Below are 17,626 nucleotides of genomic sequence, written 5' to 3' on the forward strand. Positions count from 1 at the left end.
TTGGGCCTAGGCCTAGCTTTGGCTTCCATTCAAGCGCCTCGTAAGCTGCCCGAAACGAGCGCGCGCCCGGCTTTTCAAAAAAAAAAAAAAATTTTTTTATCCGGCTCTACTGCGCAGACTCCCGGCACTGCCGCTCCGCCCCGCCCCGCCCCTCCCTGGGGGTCACCACCCTATAGGCCCGGCTTGATTTCCGGGTTTGAATTATTTTTTATTGGTTTGCTGGTCGCTCCTCTACCGTCTGGAGGTTCTGTAGCTCCTAGAGGAGTTTTTATACTTTTATTTCTTTTAGTTTTTATTTATTTATTTTTTATTTTATTTTATTTTTATTATTTTTTATCTAGAGGAATTTATTTTAAAAAGTCAGTCTTAGGGCCCGGAGAGATAGAACAGCGGCGTTTGCCTTGCAAGCCAGGACCAAAGATGGTTGGTTCGAATCCCGGTGTCCCATATGGTCTCCCGTGCCTGCCAGGAGCTATTTCTGAGCAGACAGCCAGGAGTAACCCCTGAGCAATGCCGGGTGTGGCCCAAAAACCAAAAAAAAAAAAAAAAAGTCAGTCTTACAGGAGCTGATGCGATACGAAAGATCATCGTTTTTCTGTGAAGTCAATCAAAAGACTTCAAAAGAAAGACAAGAGTTTTGGCCCTCTTCACTATTTCTGCCCAGCAACAGACACCCCGACCTCGCCTCTCTTTCCTCCCATTGGTCTACTTGAATCGTCAGCGGCGATCCTGATTGGCTGTTCGAGATCGTTCGCGATTTTCCTATTGGCCAAACTGCCCGGGTTTTTATTTCTTCTTCCGGGTTGGTCCGCTGAGCGCTGGGAGAGGCGGGGTTACTTTTCCAGGGCCTCCTCTGATTGGACGGCGTGGCGCCAAGCGCGCGATCGTGTAGACAAACCCCGCCCTCCCAACTGTCAGAAGATGAGGTTGGGCCCCTCTGGACTCGGCCGGCCGCCCGGAAACAAGTCCCAGGAGACACTTCCGGGTTTGGACCCAAGGGCGAGGACGAGCAACGCGAGTTGGGGGGAGACTTTTTGACGAGCTCTGTGGTCTCCTCGACTTCGTCTTTCAAGCTCACGGACCCTATTCACTCTTTTTTTTTTTTTTTTGGTTTTTGGGCCACACCCGGTAACGCTCAGGGGTTCACTCTTGACCCAGACAGACATCACGAAACGGCTTGTGGAATCGGAGGAAATGTATGCTAGGTGAGAAGCCAAGCCGGCTGCTCTTTCACTTCCGGGTTAAGCGTTTGTCTCCCCGCCTGATGACCTTTAGCTTCCGGGTCACACTGACTTTGTCTCTGCTGTTGCCCTTTCACTTCCGGGTCACGGGAGATGTGTCCGGGCAGAAGGCGGAAGTGGTTTTGCAACTGTGCCAAGTCCCTTAGCTGGGCTTTTTTATTTACCTGCATGGGGGCTATTCAGCCCGGAGTTTGCCTCTTAGAAAATCACTTAAATCTCTGGCTTGATTTTCTACACATTCTTTCCCTAGATTTTTTGCACTTCTAGGGACTGATTTAAATAAAAAGGCTGCTGCGAAAAGAAAATTAAAAAAGGCTGCAGAGCAAAGCAAAGCTTATTCCTTGCAGGGTGGTAGAAGACTCGTGGAGGAGGGCAATTTCCCGCCTTCTTAAATTGTCCTTTGAAATCACCTATTTTTGCTCTCCCATTCCAGAGCTTCAGTGGCTCCTTGACTTCCCCAGTTGTGTCAGAGCAAATGGAGAAACGTCTGCAGGAGGCTCAGCTCTACAAGGAGCAAGGGAACCAGCGTTACCGGGAAGGGAAGTACCGAGATGCTGTGAGCAGGTACCACCGAGCTTTGCTTCAGCTCCGGGGTCTAGATCCGAGTCTGCCTTCCCCGATCCCTAATCTAGGACCTCAGGGCCCGACTCTCACGCCTGAACAAGAAAATATACTGCACAGCATCCAGACAGACTGCTACAACAATCTAGCTGGTAAGAACAGGGCTGCAGGGTGGGTAGAGGAGTGAGACAGGCACATGAAAATCGATGGACATTTGCAAAAAATAAAAATAAAATAAAACACGATCGTGCTTCCCTGCCGTCACCTCTTAATTCTGCCCTGAATGGAAATAAATATTTCCCATTGGTAGGACATTTAAGTTTCCGTAGTCCTCTGCTGGAGGATCTGTTACACACGATTTTCTGAGCCCATACTGCAGGCATCTCTAAGTTCAGTAACAGCAGAGTATCATGGGGTCTACTAATAAATATTTCTTGTTGGCTCGTTTTGGTTTGATCCATACCCAGTTGTGCCCAGAGCTTCTTCCTGGTTGTTACTTAGGAAGTCTGGATCTACTCCAGACTTACACTTGGCATTGTATTCAGGAGATCATATGAGGAAACTGGTGATCAAACCCAGATTGGCCGTATGCAAAGCAAACACCTTACCTTTTGTGCTATTGCTCTGGTCACAGGCTTCAGAATGATGCTAGTGCCTTTCAGAAATGTTGATAAAATGCTGAATTTACATTAGAAATTGTTAGAGGCTCAAAAAGTATTTGAGTGCATACTTTGCATGTGGGAACTCAGGGTTTGAACCTCCCACCCACACATTCATCACATGATCCACCAGAACTACTGGGCCTGGCCCAAACCTCCATCTTCCCCACCCCCAAAAAATAAAGCAAAAATGCGAAGGTCTTTGCTGTAATGGAAAACATTCAGGAGAAGGGCGATGAATGATTAACAGCAAAAGAAATCACGAAAGGACTAGAAAGAGATTGCTCAAAGTGCTGCTTTTTTTTACTTCCGACATTTTTAAATTACATTTAGGCATTTATTATAATTGTGTCAGTATTTTAAGGTATTGATATTCATCTCACCTCATCACCACCAAAGTGCCCAAAACTGTCCACCAGTGTTCTTTTTTTTTGGGGGGGCAGGTCACACCCAGCAGCGCTTAGGGGTTACTCTTGGCTCTATGTTCAGAAATTGCTCCTGGCAGGCTCAGGAGACCATATGGATACTAGGATTTGAACCACAGACCTTTTGCATGCAAGGCAAACGCCTTACCTCTCTATCTCTCTGGTCCCCTCCTCTAGTGTTCTTGTGTTAGTCTTCATTCTCCCATCCACTCTACCACCTGAACTTGGTATTCTCAGTTCTGAGTAGTCCAGGCTTTATTTTATTTTTGGTTTTAGGTTGTGCTCGGCAGCACTGTGGTGGCTCTGTGCTTAGAAATTTCTCCTGGGGCTGGAGAGATAGCATGGGGGTAAAGTGTTTGCCTTTCATGCAGGAGGTCATCGGTTCGAATCCTGGTGTCCCATATGGTCCCCTGTGCCTGCCAGGAGCAATTTCTGAGCCTGGAGCCAGGAATAACCCCTGAGCACTGCCGGGTGTGACCCAAAAACCACAAAAAAAAAAAAAAAAAAAAAAAGAAATTTCTCCTGGTAGGGCCGGAGAGATAGCATGGAGGTAGGGCATTTGCCTTGCATGCAGAAGGACGGTGGTTTGAATTCCGGCATCCCATATGGTCCCCTGAGCCTGACAGGAGCGATTTCTGAGCGTGGAGCCAGGAATAACTCCTGAGCGCTGACAGGTGTAATCCAAAAACCAAAAAAAAAAAAAAAAATTTCTCCTGGTGGGCTTGAGGGACCATGTGGAATGCCGATGATCTATCTAACCCTAGTCAACCATATGTAAGGCAAACACCCTGTCCGCTGTGCTATTTTTCAAATCCTTAGTCCAGGCTTTAATTTTGGTTTTTGGACCACATCTGGTAGTGCTTAAAGCTTAGTCATGATTCTGTACACAGGGATCACAGCTGGTGGTACTCAAGGGATCACAGTGGTACCAGGCATTTGAGTTAGCTAGGTTAACTGCATTCAAGGCAAGGTTCTCCCCCACATACTAGTTCTCCAAGGGTTGATTATCTTTTGTTGTTTGTTGCTGGTGGGATATGTGATGCTAGGGCTTCCCAGGTGAAGTGGGGAGCAGAGAGATGGTAGCCTCAAGATTGCGTCCCTCAAACTCAGGGCTGATGAGAATCAGCTTCGAGGATCCTCAGCATCCACAAGCTCCAGCCCCTAGTCTCACCAGTCCCTGGAGAATGTCATTAACCCACATCCAGGTTCCACTTCTGCCCACCGTGGTAAATGACCTCGAGGCTGGAACCAGGTGCTGCCAAGCAGGAAAAGAAAGTCCCAAAGTCTTATCCAGATTTCCTCGTTCCTTCCCTCCTCTCACAGAAAAGAATTTTCAGGAAGAGCCAAAGAGTGAAGTAAAGAAAATTGATTTGGGAATAAGTCCAGAGAGAGGTGTGTGTTCCGGGGAGAGCCTGGGCCTCTCCAGAGTAAAGAACCAGTGAAGTGCACTGAGCTGGCTTGAAAGCAAAGCACCAGAAAGAAGGAAGTGCACATCTAGGGGAGATGAGGCAAATGGGGGCTTTTCCCAGTCTTTCATAAAGTTTTCCCAAACCCATCCCCAAATTTCTTTCCCAGGTTTATCGCCAAGGTGTGGGGGAGCTTGGAGGTGGTGATGGTCTTCTGATAGTCTTGGGTGTGGCCTTTGTTCCAGCCCTGGGGCCTCTCCCAGGGGGCCCAGCTATGCTCTGAGCTTGGAATTCTGCATCTTAAAGGTTTTCCTGCCTCTGTTGTGACCTGTGTTTGCTGGGCCTTCCTTTCTTTCCAAATTAATGATTTTTAATTTTGTTTTTGTTTGGTTTTGAAGAGGGAAACATTCTAGTAGGGGCTTCTCCTGGCTTGTTTAGGGACCTAGGAGAAACCCTGGATGGAAACTGGGTGGGTGGGCCACATGCATGACAAAAGCCCTCTTTTTAGATCTCCTCAGCCCTATTTTGGGGAGATGCCAAGGAGTGGATTGCTGAACCTTTTTTGTTGTTGTTGTTAGTTTTCATTTTGAGGCCACACATGACAGGACTGGGAATCCCCATGTTGTTTGGGATTAAACTGGGTTGCCTGTGTGCAAGGCAAGCACCTTATGCTCTACTATACTATCTCTCTCTCAAGCCCCAGAATTACTACATTATAGAGAAGGTCTATTCTTACATTTTGGAGAAATCTCTGTAAAAAAGAAATGTTTTTCATCTCAAACCTATGCCACGCATGCCAGCAGTGGCACACTAAGGCCTTGCAGCCTTCGTGCAGAAAGGTCCGCAATTAATAAATTTATAAAATTTATAAAGAATTTTTAGCTACTAAAATCTTGTTATTAAGGTTTAATTGACGTGCTGGCACTTTGAGGAAATTCTTTGGTTTTGACTGGCAGTTTGGGCACTAGGGCTCAAAAAGGTTAGCCATCACTGAATTCTAGACTGAGCCAGATAAAGAATATCCCCAAGAGAGAATAAGGCTTTCATTTTCCCCATTCATACACCCCCCCCCCTACTCTGGGGCTTCCAGTTTTTTGTTACCACTCTATATGAGAGACATCACTGTTTATTTGCATTTTTTTCATAAGTGACAAGGAACACTTTTTAGGCCTGTCAACCTTCTGCATGGCTGGAAGGCAGGCTTTGATAGAGAATGTCAAGGCCTGGGGGAAGAGGGTCAAAGCAGGGGTACTATGAAGTTTAAGAAAACTGGATATGGGGGCTGGGCGGTGGCGCTAGAGGTAAGGTGTCTGTCTGCCTTGCCTGCACTAGCCTTGGGCGAACCGCGGTTCAATTCCCTGGCATCCCATATGGTTCCCCAAGCCAGGAGCGACTTCTGCGCATAGCCAGGAGTAACTCCTGAGTGTCACTGGGTGTGGCCCAAAAACAAAACAAAAAAAAAATTGGATATGTGATTCCTGAGTGTAGAGCCTGGAGTAACAACTAAGCATCTCCAGCTGTGACCAAAAAAAAAAAAAAGAATAAAAAAGAAAAGGGGCCAGAGCAAAAGCACAGTGTTATGGTGTTTGCCTTTCACTTGGCCCACACTGAATGACCCAGGTTCAATTCTCGGCATCCCATATGGTTTCCCCTCACCCCCAGCCTGCCAGGAGTGACTTCTGAGCACAGAGCCAGGAGTAGCCCCTGAATGCCGCCAGGTGTGTCCCAAAAAACAAAAAAAAAAAAAAAAAAAAAAAAAAAAAAGAAAGGGAAAGACAAGTAAGAGAAAAGGTTTGGGGTCAGAAAGGGCTCACAGCCTCTGGACTGAAATTCCCCAATTGACCTTCACTTTTTTTTTTTTTTTTTTTTGGTTTTTGGTTTTTGGGCCACACCCGGCAGTGCTCAGAGGTTACTCCTGGCTGTCTGCTCAGAAATAGCTCCTGGCTGGCACGGGGGACCATATGGGACACCGGGATTCGAACCAACCACCTTTGGTCCTGGATCGGCTGCTTGCAAGGCAAACGCCGCTGTGCTATCTCTCCGTGCCCGACCTTCACATATTTAAAAAATTTTTTTATTAATGTTGATTGTTTAAGGGGCAGAGTGGTAGCACAGCTGTAGGGCGTTTGTCTTGCTCACGGCCTACCTGGAACCGACGGAACAGATCCAGGTTCGATCCAATCCCCCTGCAGTCCATATGGTCCCCAAGCCGGTCAGGAGCAATTTCTGAGTGCAGAGCCAGGAATAACCCGAGTGCCACCTGGTGTGGCTCATCCCCCACCCCCCAGAAAAAGATTGTTTTCATTTAAGAATCAATAATGGGGGCCCGGAGAGATAGCACAGTGGTGTTTGCCTTGCAAAGCAGTCTATCCAGGACCAAAGGTGGTTGGTTCAAATCCCGGTGTCCCATATGGTCCCCTGTGCCTGACAGGAGCTATTTCTGAGCAGAGAGCCAGGAGTCACCCCTGAGCACCACCGGGTGTGGCCCAAAAAAAACAAAAACAAAAACAAAAAACAAAAGAAAAAGAATCAATAATGGAAGGAGAGTAATATTCTGTGAGTATTTTACTAATTTCTAAGTGGACTAAAACCTATTTACATATGGGAGGATCTCATATGTATGTTTTCGGACATATATCTTTTTGCTTTGTTTTGGGTTTTTTTTTTTGTGGGGGGGCCACATCCAGTGATGTTCAGGGGTTACTTCTGGCTCTGTGCTCAGAAATCACTCCTGGTGGGTACAGGGGACCCTATGGGATGCCGTGGATCGAACTCGGGTCCATCCCGGGTCTGCCGCGAGAAAGGCAAATGCCCTACCATTGTGCTATTTCTCTGGCCCCTGGGACAAATACCTTTTATTATGGACTTGTATAAAGGAATTCTTCTGGGGTTGGAGAACAAACAAGTGTCACAGGACACTTGCCTCAGTGATTTTTCACATCAGCCCTCGGGTTCTAGATTTCAGGGACGTATCTGTGTCTTCTGCCTTTTCCTTCAATTCTGTCTAAACAGCCTTTGTTACCCAACAACCTAGGTTTGAGCAAAGCAGCACAACACTGCTGGGAACAGCCCCCAACCCTCAGGTGTAGCCCCAGAGCACTGCTGGGTGGAGTCTAAACCTCCCCCTCAAAACTGTAAACAATCTGGGGCTGGAGAGATAGCATGGAAGTAGGGCATTTGCCTTGCATACAGGACAGTGGTTCCAATCTGGTATCCCATATGGTCCCCTGAGCCTGCCAGGAGCGATTTCTGAGTGTAGAGCCAGGAGTAACCCTTGAGCACTGCTGGGTGTGATCCCCCCCAAAAAAACTAAACAATCTTTTAGAATAGTGTAGTTAGAGTCGGAGCTATAGTAAGGGGGAGGCACTTGCTTAACCCACGGTCTACTCAGGTTCAACCCTTGCCCCTTATATATAGTTCCAGGAGTGATTCCTGAGTGCACAGTCAGGAGTAACTCTTGAACACTCCTAGGTGTGGCCCAAAAACAAACAAAAAAAGATTGTACGTAGGATTAGAGAGAGAGTTCAAAAGGCTGAAAGTACCTTGAGCACTCCTTGGATCCCTCCTCCCAAAAATGTTTTTTAGGCCCGGAGATATAGCACAGCGGCGTTTGCCTTGCAAGCAGCCGATCCAGGACCAAAGGTGGTTGGTTCGAATCCCGGTGTCCCATATAGTCCCCCGTGCCTGCCAGGGGCTATTTCTGAGCAGACAGCCAGGAGTAACCCCTGAGCACCGCCGGGTGTGACCCAAAAACCAAAAAAAAAAAAAAAAAAAATGTTTTTTAAGTTATCTTAGAAAAGAATGAAGCACACTACAGCTACTGGTCTGCAACTGCTCTAAAAGTGGCCGTTGCGGCATTCCTCTGTGGGAAAGAAATTGTTGCACAAGTCAATACCTCTTTCTTAGCCAGAGAGTAGGCATAGACATGTGCGACAAACACTGAAGATAATGGAATTCAAATAGACTGGCCAAGACTTCCATCTTACTAGATGTGAAACCTTGGGATGATGAGACAGATATGGCCAGATTGGAGGACTGCATCCGAAGCATTCAAGCCGATGGCTTGGTTTGGGGCTCTTCGAAACTGGTACCAGTGGAATATGGAATCAAAAAACTTCAAATACAATGTGTGGTTGAAGACGATAAATTAGGGACAGACACGCTGGAGGAGCAGATCACGGCTTTTGAGGACTACCTACAGTCCATGGATGTGACTGCTTTCAACAAAATCTAAATCTTTGGGCCATTGCTCTTCAATAGAGGCTTGAAAGTAAAAAAAAGAAAGGAAGGAAGAAAAGAAGATAGGAAGGAATGAAGTAGGGGCCGAGAGATAGCACAGAGATAGGACATTTGCCTTGCAAGCGGCAGACCCAGGACTGACCTTAGTTCAAATTCCCACATCCCATATGGTCCACCATGCCTGCCAGCTGCGATTTCTGAGCATAGAGCCAGAAGTAACCACCGGTGGTTTCTGAGCACCATCGGGTGTGACCCCCCCCCCCAAAAAAAAAAAAAGAATGAAGCAGGGACCAGAACGATAGCACACTGGTAGGGCATTTGCCTTGCATGAGACCAACACAGGATGGACTCCAGTTTGATCCCCCTGGTATCCCATATGGTCTCCCAAGCCTGCCAGAAACGATCTCTGAGAGCAGAACCAGGAGAAACCCCTGAATACCTCCGCGGATGTGGGGAGGGCCCCTCCAAAAAAATGAATGAAGCAGGAAAAAAAAAGTAGGGTTAAGGTTGTGTGCATTTTGTTTGTTTGTTTTTGGGCCACACCCAGCAGCACTCAGAAGTTACTCCTGGGTAGGGGGCAAAGTGTTGACACAGCAGTAGGGCATTTGCCTTGCACACTGTTGATCCAGGACAGACCTGGGTTCAATCCTCTGGTCCTCTAAGCCAGAAGCGATTTTTGAGCACATAGCCAGGAGTAACCCCTGAACATCACTGGGTGTGGCCCGAAACAAAAAAAAAATTAAAATAAGGGGCTAGAGAGATAGCACAGTGGTAGCGCGTTTGCCTTGCAAGTGCTTACCCAGAACCAATGGTGGTTTAAATCTCGGCATCCCCTATGGTCCCCTGTGCCTGCCAGGGGCAATTTCTGAGCGTAGAGCCAGGAGTAACCCCTGAGCGTCACTGGGTGTGCCCCCCCCCAAAAAAAATTCAAAACAAGAGACAGAGCAGCACAGTGGTAGGGTGTTTGCCTTGTATGTGGCTAACCCAGGATGGACCTGGGTTTGAACCCGGCGTCCCATATGGTCCCCTGAGCCAGGAGTGATTTCTGAGCGCATAGCTAGGGATAATCCCTGAGCATCACTGGGTTGGCCCAAAAACCAAATAAATAAATAGAAGTTCCTCCTGGGGCAGGAGCTATAGCACAACAGTAAGGTGTTTGCCTTGTATGCAGCCACCCAGGACGAACCCTGGTTCAAATCCTGAGCCTGCCAAGAGCGATTTCTGTGCCCAGAGCCAGGAGTAACTCCTGTGTGCCGCTGGTTGTGACAACCCCCCAAAGGAAAAAAAATGTTACTCCTAACTCTGCTCAGAAATCACTCCTGGTGGGTTGGGGGGGGGGGAACCATATGGGTTGCTGTGGATCTAATCAGGTGGGAGGTGGGCCATGCCTTCCTCACTGTGCTATTGCTGTGTCCCCATCTTCAATAAATTTTAAGTTTACTCTTGCCTGTGTTCAGCTGGACATAACCCAGCACTGAGCACACAGTAGGCAGGAAAGTAGCACATTATAAGGGAAGTAATATTTAATCCCAAGTGTCTCTAGATGAATATTTGGTAGACACATGGATATGTGTTGGTTAAGTAAATGATTCTTAGAACTACACTACATTTGATACTTTCTTGAGCTGGTCCTTTTCTTGTTCCTTTCTCCCATCAGCCTGTCTCCTTCAGATGGAGCCAGTCAACTACGAGCGCGTGAAGGAGTATAGCCAGAAAGTCCTGGAGCGGCAGCCTGCGAATGCCAAGGCCCTCTATCGAGCTGGAGTGGCCGCTTTCCACCTGCAGGACTATGACCAAGCTCGCCACTACCTCCAGGCTGCTGACCACAGGCGGCCCAAAGGTGAGGGCAAAAGAGGTGAAGTGGTGAGGATAAAGGAAATAGCCCTGTGACCATGGGATCCAAGGAAGGAGATTTCATTTGGTTTGATTTTTTTGTTTCTTTTTGTTTTGGGGTCATACCTGGCGGCACTCAGGTTACTCCTAGCTCTGCGCTCAGAAATCACTCCTGGCAGATACTGGGGACCATATGGAATGTTGGGATTCGAACCACCTTCCATCCCGGATCGCCTGTGTGCAAGACAAATGCCCTACCACTGTGCTATCTCTCTGGCCCTTCCTTTTGGCTTTTTTTTTTTTTTTTTTTTTTTTTTTGGTTTTTGGGCCACACCCTGTGATGCTCAGGGGTTACTGCTGGCTATGCGCTCAGAAGTTGCTCCTGGCTTCTTGGGGGACCATATGGGACGCCGGGGGATCGAACCGCGGTCCATCCTAGGCTAGCGCAGGCAAGGCAGGCACCTTACCTCCAGCGCCACCGCCCGGCCCCTCCTTTTGGCTTTTAGTATTTGCTCCACACCCAGTGGCACTTGAGTCTCCTGGCTGTTCACTCAGGAATCACTCCTGGCAGGCTCAGGGGACCATATAGGATGCTGGGGATCGAGATAGGGTCTGCCGCGTGCAAGGCAAGCATGCTGTGCTATCGCTCCAGCCCTATAACAAACATTCTTGCACATGTGAATGTATTCTGTCTTCATGGGAGAGTAATACTCTATTTTATTGAACTGTAGAAATATTTTTGATTATATAAATAATGATGAATCTTTGTATAATTTCTCATACACCTTGAAAGGAGTATTAAATTGGGGGGGGTCCACATTTGGTGTTGCTGTAGCAAACATACTGTAGCAGGACTAGAACTTGGGGCTCCTGCATGTATCATGTATCTCTCTGGCTCAGAAAAAGTTTTTTTGTAAATTTACTCTTTGGTTTTGTTTTGCGGCCACATGTAGCAGTGTACCTGGCTCTGAGCTCAGGAATCACCCCTTGTGGGCTGAGGGGACCATATGGAATACTGGAGGATCAATTCTGGGTCGACTGTGTGCAAGGAAAACACCCTTCCCGGGGCTGGACAGATAGCATGGAGGTAAGGTGTTTGCCTTCCATACAGAAGAACAGTGGTTCGAATCCCGGCATCCCATATGGTTCCCTGAGCCTGCCAGGAGCGATTTCTGAGCATAGAACCAGGAGTAACCCCTGAGTGCTACCAGGTGTGACCCAAAAACAAAACAAAACAAAGAAAGAAAATACCCTTCCCACTGTGCTATTGCTCGGCCCTTTATTTATTTTTTATTTGGGGACCACTCCTGACTGCTTAGGACTTACTCCTGGGCCTGGAGAGATAGCACAGCGGCGCTTGCCTTGCAAGCAGCTGATCCAGGACCAAAGGTGGTTGGTTCGAATCCCGGTGTCCCATATGGTCCCCCGTGCCTGCCAGGAGCTATTTCTGAGCAGACAGCCAGGGGTAACCCCTGAGCAACGCCGAGTGTGGCCCAAAAACCAAAAAAAAAAAAAAAGGACTTACTCCTGATGGGCTTGGGCACAATTTGTAGTGCCGGGGATGAAATCTGGGTCAACCAAGTACAAGGCAAGCACCTTACCCACTATCAATCACTCCAGCCCCCCTCTGAAAGGGATTTTGAAGTGTTGGGGACTAAAATAATTCATGTGACAGTAAAGACATTTGCTAAGCCCCATTTCTGCCCACTCCCCAGCTGGGGTCTGGCCTACCATTTTATCTTTCCACTCCACTAACCCCAGGTATGACCTAGAAACGGGGCAGCAGGTCTACTGAGAGGATGTGAGACTTGCTATTATTCCCAAGACAAAAGGGATATAGAGAAGTGGATGATAGAATCGCTGCTTTTTGATTTTTGAAGCACTGAAAACTGTCTTTTTACATGATGCCTTAGAGTTGCTAGTAGGTACAGAAGCAGAAGGCAGAGGCTGGGCATGTGGCTCAGTGGCAAAGGTCCTGCCTTGCATGCATGAGACCTGGGTTTGGTTCGTGGCACCACTAAATACAGAATTACAGGCTGGAGGGATAGAACAGTGGGAGAGGTACTTGCCTTGCTTACATTTGATCTGAGTTTTATACACCCCTCCCCATGTCCTCCCTCAAATACCTCTAAGAGTGATCCCTGAGCGGGACTGGAGAGATAGCACAGCAGTAGGGCATTTGCCTTGCACAAGGCCAACACAAGATGAACCTTGGTTCGATTCCTGGCATCCCATATGGTCTGCTGAGCCTGCCAGGAGCTATTTCTGAGCGCAGAGCCAGGAGTAACCCTGAACGCCACCAGGTGTGACTCCCCCCCAAATAAATCTTTTGGGGAAGAGCTGGAGAGATAGTTCAGGTAGGGTGTTTGCCATGCACACAGCCAACATGGGTTTGAACCCGGGCACCCCACTATGGTCCGCTGAGTCCACCAGGATTGACCCTGAGCTGAGAGTCAGAAGTAAGCCCCAAGTTCTGCCCAACACACACACACACACATTTTATTTGTTTTTGTTTTTGTTTTTTTTTAAGTTTTTGGGTTATACCTGGCAATGCTAGGGTTACTCCTGCCTCTGCTGTGCTTAGGAATCACTCCTGGTGGTGCTCAGGAGAACCATATGGGATGCTGGGAATTAAACCCAGGCTGGGTGCTTGCAAGGCAAGTGTCTCTCCATTCTTCAGATGCAGGTGTGTTGACAGTCACTTCCTGGGTAGCATGATTTTGATGTTGGCTTTGTTTTTGTTGGTATTGTGTTGTCGCTGTTGTTGATGATGCTGCTGCTGCTGCTGTTATTGGGACATACCTTTGGTTCTTGGAATATTCCTGGCTCTGCACACAGTAATCACTCCTGGCAGGTTTGAAAGACCATATGGGATACTGGGGATCAAACCTGGGTCAGGAGGCCAGAGAGATAGCATGGAGGTAGAGCGTTTGCTTTGCATGCAGAAGAACAGTGGTTCAAATCCCAGCATCCCATATGGTTCCCTGAGCCTGCCAGGAGTAATTTCTGAGTGTAGAAGAGCCAGGAGTAATCCCTGAGCACTACCAGGTATGACCCCCCACCAAAAAAAAAAAAAAAAACACCCTGGGTCAGGGGCCGAAGAGATAGCACAACAGTTTGCCTTGTAAGCAGCTGATCCATGATGGATAGTGGTTCGAATCCTGGCATCCCATATGGTCCCTGTGCCTGCCAGGAACAATTTCTGAGTGCAGAGCCAGGAGTAACCCCTGAACATGTCTGAGTGTGACCCAAAAAAACAAACAAACAAAAAATCTGGGTCAGCCATGTGCAAGGCAAAAACCCTACCTATTCTACCTACTCTGGCCCTTCTAATCTGTGTCTCTTTTTTTTTTTTTTTTTTTTTTTTTTATTTCTTAAATCTGTCTCTTCCAAAAAAAAAAAAAAGTTATTAAAAAGGGGCTGGAGGGCCAGGCGGTGGCGCTAAAGGTAAGGTGCCTGCCTTCCCTGCGCTAGCCTTGGACGGATCGTGGTTCGATCCCCCGGTGTCCCATATGGTCCCCCAAGCCAGGAGCAACTTCTGAGCACATAGCCAGGAGTAACCCCTGAGCATTACCGGGTGTGGCCCAAAAACCAAAAAAAAAAAAAAAAAAAAAGGTGGGGGGGCTGGAGAGGGCCCGGAGAGATAGCACAGCGGCGCTTGCCTTGCAAGCAGCCGATCCAGGACCAAAGGTGGTTGGTTCGAATCCCGGTGTCCCATATGGTCCCCCGTGCCTGCCAGGAGCTGTTTCTGAGCAGACAGCCAGGAGTAACCCCTGAGCACCACCAGGTGTGACCCAAAAACCAAAAAAAAAAGGGGGGGGGGCTGGAGAGATAGCATAGCGGTAAGGCATTTGCCTTGCATGCAGAAGGACGGTGGTTCTAATTCCGGCATCCCATATGTTCTCCCGTGCCTGCCAGGAGTGATTTCTGAGCATAGAGCCAGGAGTAGCCCCTGGGTGCTGCTGGGTGTGGACCCCCCCAAAAAATAAAAGTTAAATCTGTCTCTTCATTGCCTTCTTTATCTTCCAAGATGCCAATGTGAAGCGGTACCTCCAGCTGACACAGTCGGAACTGAGCAGTTACCACCAGAGAGAGAAGCAGCTCTACCTAGGCATGTTTGGCTGAGGAGGCAGAAAGGTGCTCCCACTGGAACTGAGCAAGACCACTAAAGATGCGTGTAAGGGCAACCAGCTGCAGTGAAATGTCTGTTCATGCCAGGCACCTTGGACCTAACTGGATTTCTGTTTTGTTTCTGCACAAACTGTTTACCACTTTGTCACATCTTTCCTTATATTCTGGTTTTATTCATCTGTACATTTATATATTCAGTACACAATGTTCTGTAGCTTACAACCCGAAAACATTCTTCTGTGGTTTGCATTAATCATACCTATAGTTTTTTGGGGGTTTTTTGTTTTTTTTTTTTTTTTTGGTTTTTGGTTTTTGGTTTTTGGGCCACACCTGGTGGCACTCGGGTTACTCCTGGCTATGCACTCAGAAATAGCTCCTGGCTTGGGGGACCATATGGAAAGCTGGGGAATTGAATCGCGGTCCCTCCTGGGCTAGCTCGGGCAGGGCAGACACGCCACCGTTCCGGCCCCATACCTATAAATTTTAATGCTAGATGTCAGATATGTTCATATACAGAAAAAGCTAAAAGACATTTCTTTAATTTTGGTTGTTTGTTTTTGTTGTTTTGGGACCAAACACAGTGGTGTTCAGGGGTTACTTCTGGCTTGAGCTCAAGATTCAATCCTGATGGGTTTGACCAAAAGGGATGCCAGAGATCAAACTCAGTTGGCCCCGTGCAAGACAAATACCCTACCTGTTGTGCTATCACTCAGTACAGACTTTTGTGTGTGGCCTCAGATGCCCAAACCCAAATCAAAGTGAAACAGGCCACATAGTAGGAAATGTTTGTGTGGGGCCAGAGAGATAGTACAATTGTAGGGCATTTGCCTTGCAAGTGGCTGACCCTGGACCGACAGTGGTTCGAATTCCAGCATCCCATATGGTCCCCTGAGCAAATCTGCCATGAGTGATTTCTGAGCACAGAGCCAGGAGTAACACCTGAGCACTGCCGGGCGTGGCTCAAACATTAAAAAAAAAAAAAAAAAGGAAATGTTTGTGTGAAACTGACCATTATAAATGGGCTCACATTTTAGGTCTAAGGATAACACTCGGTGGTAAAGTATTTGCCTCACGTGTGAGGTCCCGAGTTTGATTCCTGTCAACATAGAACATGTTACCCCTCCAATCTTCCAATCTTCCCTTCATCCCCTGGAAATTAAAAATAATTAAAAAACAAATTGGGAGCCAGAGAGATAGAATAGCAGTAGAGCGTTTGCCTTGCATGCAGCTAACCTGGGATGACCCGGGTTCAATTCTTCACATCCCATATGGTCCCCCGAGCCAGCCAGGAGTGATTTCTGAGCGTAGAGCCAGGAACAAGCCGAGTGTCGCTGGTGTGGCCCAAAAAATAAAACAAAAAAAATTGGGCCCACTTTTTTCTTTCTTTTTTTTTGTTTTTTGTTTGTTTGTTTTTGGGCCACACCTGGCAGTGCTCAGGGGTTACTCCTGGCTGTCTGCTCAGAAATAGCTCTTGGCAGGCACGGGGGACCATATGGGACACCGGGATTCGAACCAACCACCTTTGGTCTTGGATCGGCTGCTTGCAAGGCAAACGCCACTGTGCTATCTCTCCGGGCCCGGGCCCACTTTTTTCAAGTTTTTTTTTGGGGGGGCCACACCCAGTAGAGCTCAGGGGTTAATCCTGAATTTGCACTCAGATTTACTCCTGGCAGGCTTAGAGGACCATATGGGATGCTAGGGATCAAACTCAGGTCAGCGACATGCAAGAAAAGCACGCTACTCACTGTTCTATTGCTCTGGCCCCAGGGCCCACATATTTAAAGTACTTTGAGTTAGCCACTTTTTATGAACTTCTTTTGTTAATATAATTTTGTCTTAATATTCCACATACTTTCAGGGTGCTTTATTGTTTTGAGGTGGTCAGGAATACTTTGTTGTTTTGGAGTGCCCAGCTTGCTATTTTGGGGACTATGCAGACCAAGGATAGAATGAGAATCTCCTGCATGCAAACCATGTATTCCAATCTTTATTTTATTTATTTGGCATTTTGGCCACACCTGGTGGTACTTGGATTACTCCTGGCTCTGCACTCAGGAATTATTCCTGGTGGGCTCTAGGGACTACATAGGATACATGGGATCGAACTCCGGTCAGCCATATATAAGGCAAGTGCCCTCCCTGCTGTACTGTCACTCCAGCCACAGCAGGTCCTCCACCTGTAAGCAACCTTTCCAGTCATATTCAGAAATTTTGCAGGGACACTGGTGGTGGTGACGCTCAGCACCTCCAAGGACACCAGCAGGGTTCTGGGGATCCAGCTCTAGATTCCCGCATGCAAAGTATATACGCCATTATAAGTTTGTGGGTTTGGTCCCTGACACTGCACTAGGGAAAAAAGAATATTTTATGGGGCCGGGTAGGTGGCGCTGAAGGTAAGGTGTCTGCCTTGCTAGCCCTAGCCAAGGAAGGACCTCGATTCGATCCCCCGGCGTCCCATATGGTCCCCCCAAGCCAGGGGCGATTTCTGAGCACATAGCCAGGAGTAACCCCTGAGCGTCGAACGGGTGTGGCCCAAAAACCAAAAAAAAAAAAAAAAAGAATATTTTATGTTTATAAAAAAAAAAAAAAAGCTGCTATAGAGCGGAGAGATAGCATGGTGATGGGGGTATTTGACTTGCATGTAGAAGGATGGTGGTTCGAATCCTGAGCCTGCCAGGAGTAACCCCTGAGTGCTGCCGGTTGTGACCCAAGCAAAACAAAACAAAATAGCTGCTATAGTCATTTCAAATTGGGACGGGAAGGTGGTTCAAAGGACTGAAGTTCATGCTTTGTACATAGCAGCCTTGGCTACAGTCCTGTGCTCCACATACAGAGTGTGGCCCTGGTAGTTCCCAGGACCACAGAGCCTGAGCACCATCAGCCTGAACATCGTCCTATTGCTGAGTGAGCCATCGTGACTCCGACCCTGGCTAGCGATTAGAAAACCACAAAATGTTTCCTATTCTCAGTTAATTGTTCTTACTTAGATAATTAATATAGTATGCTTTTACAAGTTTCTTTGCTTTGTTTGTTTTTTTTTTTTTTTTTTTTTTTTTTTTTTTTTTTTTGGTTTTTGGGCCACACCCGGTGACGCTCAGGGGTTACTCCTGGCTATGCGCTCAGAAGTCGCT

The 17,626-nt window shown here is 47.5% G+C and overlaps 1 protein-coding gene and 1 non-coding gene across 3 annotated transcripts; both read left to right on the top strand.

Moving 5' to 3' along the window:
• The first annotated feature begins 1,363 nt into the window (after positions 1 to 1,363).
• Positions 1,364 to 14,725, top strand: TTC9C (tetratricopeptide repeat domain 9C). Of its 2 annotated transcripts, none has more exons than XM_049779909.1 (3): positions 1,364 to 1,954; positions 10,189 to 10,371; positions 11,318 to 11,650. In XM_049779909.1, exons 1-3 carry the CDS (start codon positions 1,717 to 1,719, stop codon positions 11,563 to 11,565), a joined length of 669 nt encoding a protein of 222 aa, XP_049635866.1. In that variant the 5' UTR covers positions 1,364 to 1,716; the 3' UTR covers positions 11,566 to 11,650. The 2 variants fall into 2 exon arrangements, with proteins under 2 accessions (XP_049635866.1, XP_049635867.1); XM_049779910.1 differs by lacking the exon at positions 11,318 to 11,650 and adding an exon at positions 14,395 to 14,725 and having other exon boundaries at positions 1,365 to 1,954.
• On the top strand, positions 8,102 to 8,234 carry LOC126019262 (small nucleolar RNA SNORA41). Its single transcript, XR_007498994.1, has one exon. It is a non-coding gene; the product is annotated as a small nucleolar RNA SNORA41 (small nucleolar RNA).
• Positions 14,726 to 17,626: the final 2,901 nt, after the last annotated feature.

This window comes from Suncus etruscus, chromosome 9, assembly GCF_024139225.1.
Source record: "Suncus etruscus isolate mSunEtr1 chromosome 9, mSunEtr1.pri.cur, whole genome shotgun sequence".
NCBI classification, from domain to species: Eukaryota; Metazoa; Chordata; class Mammalia; order Eulipotyphla; family Soricidae; genus Suncus; species Suncus etruscus.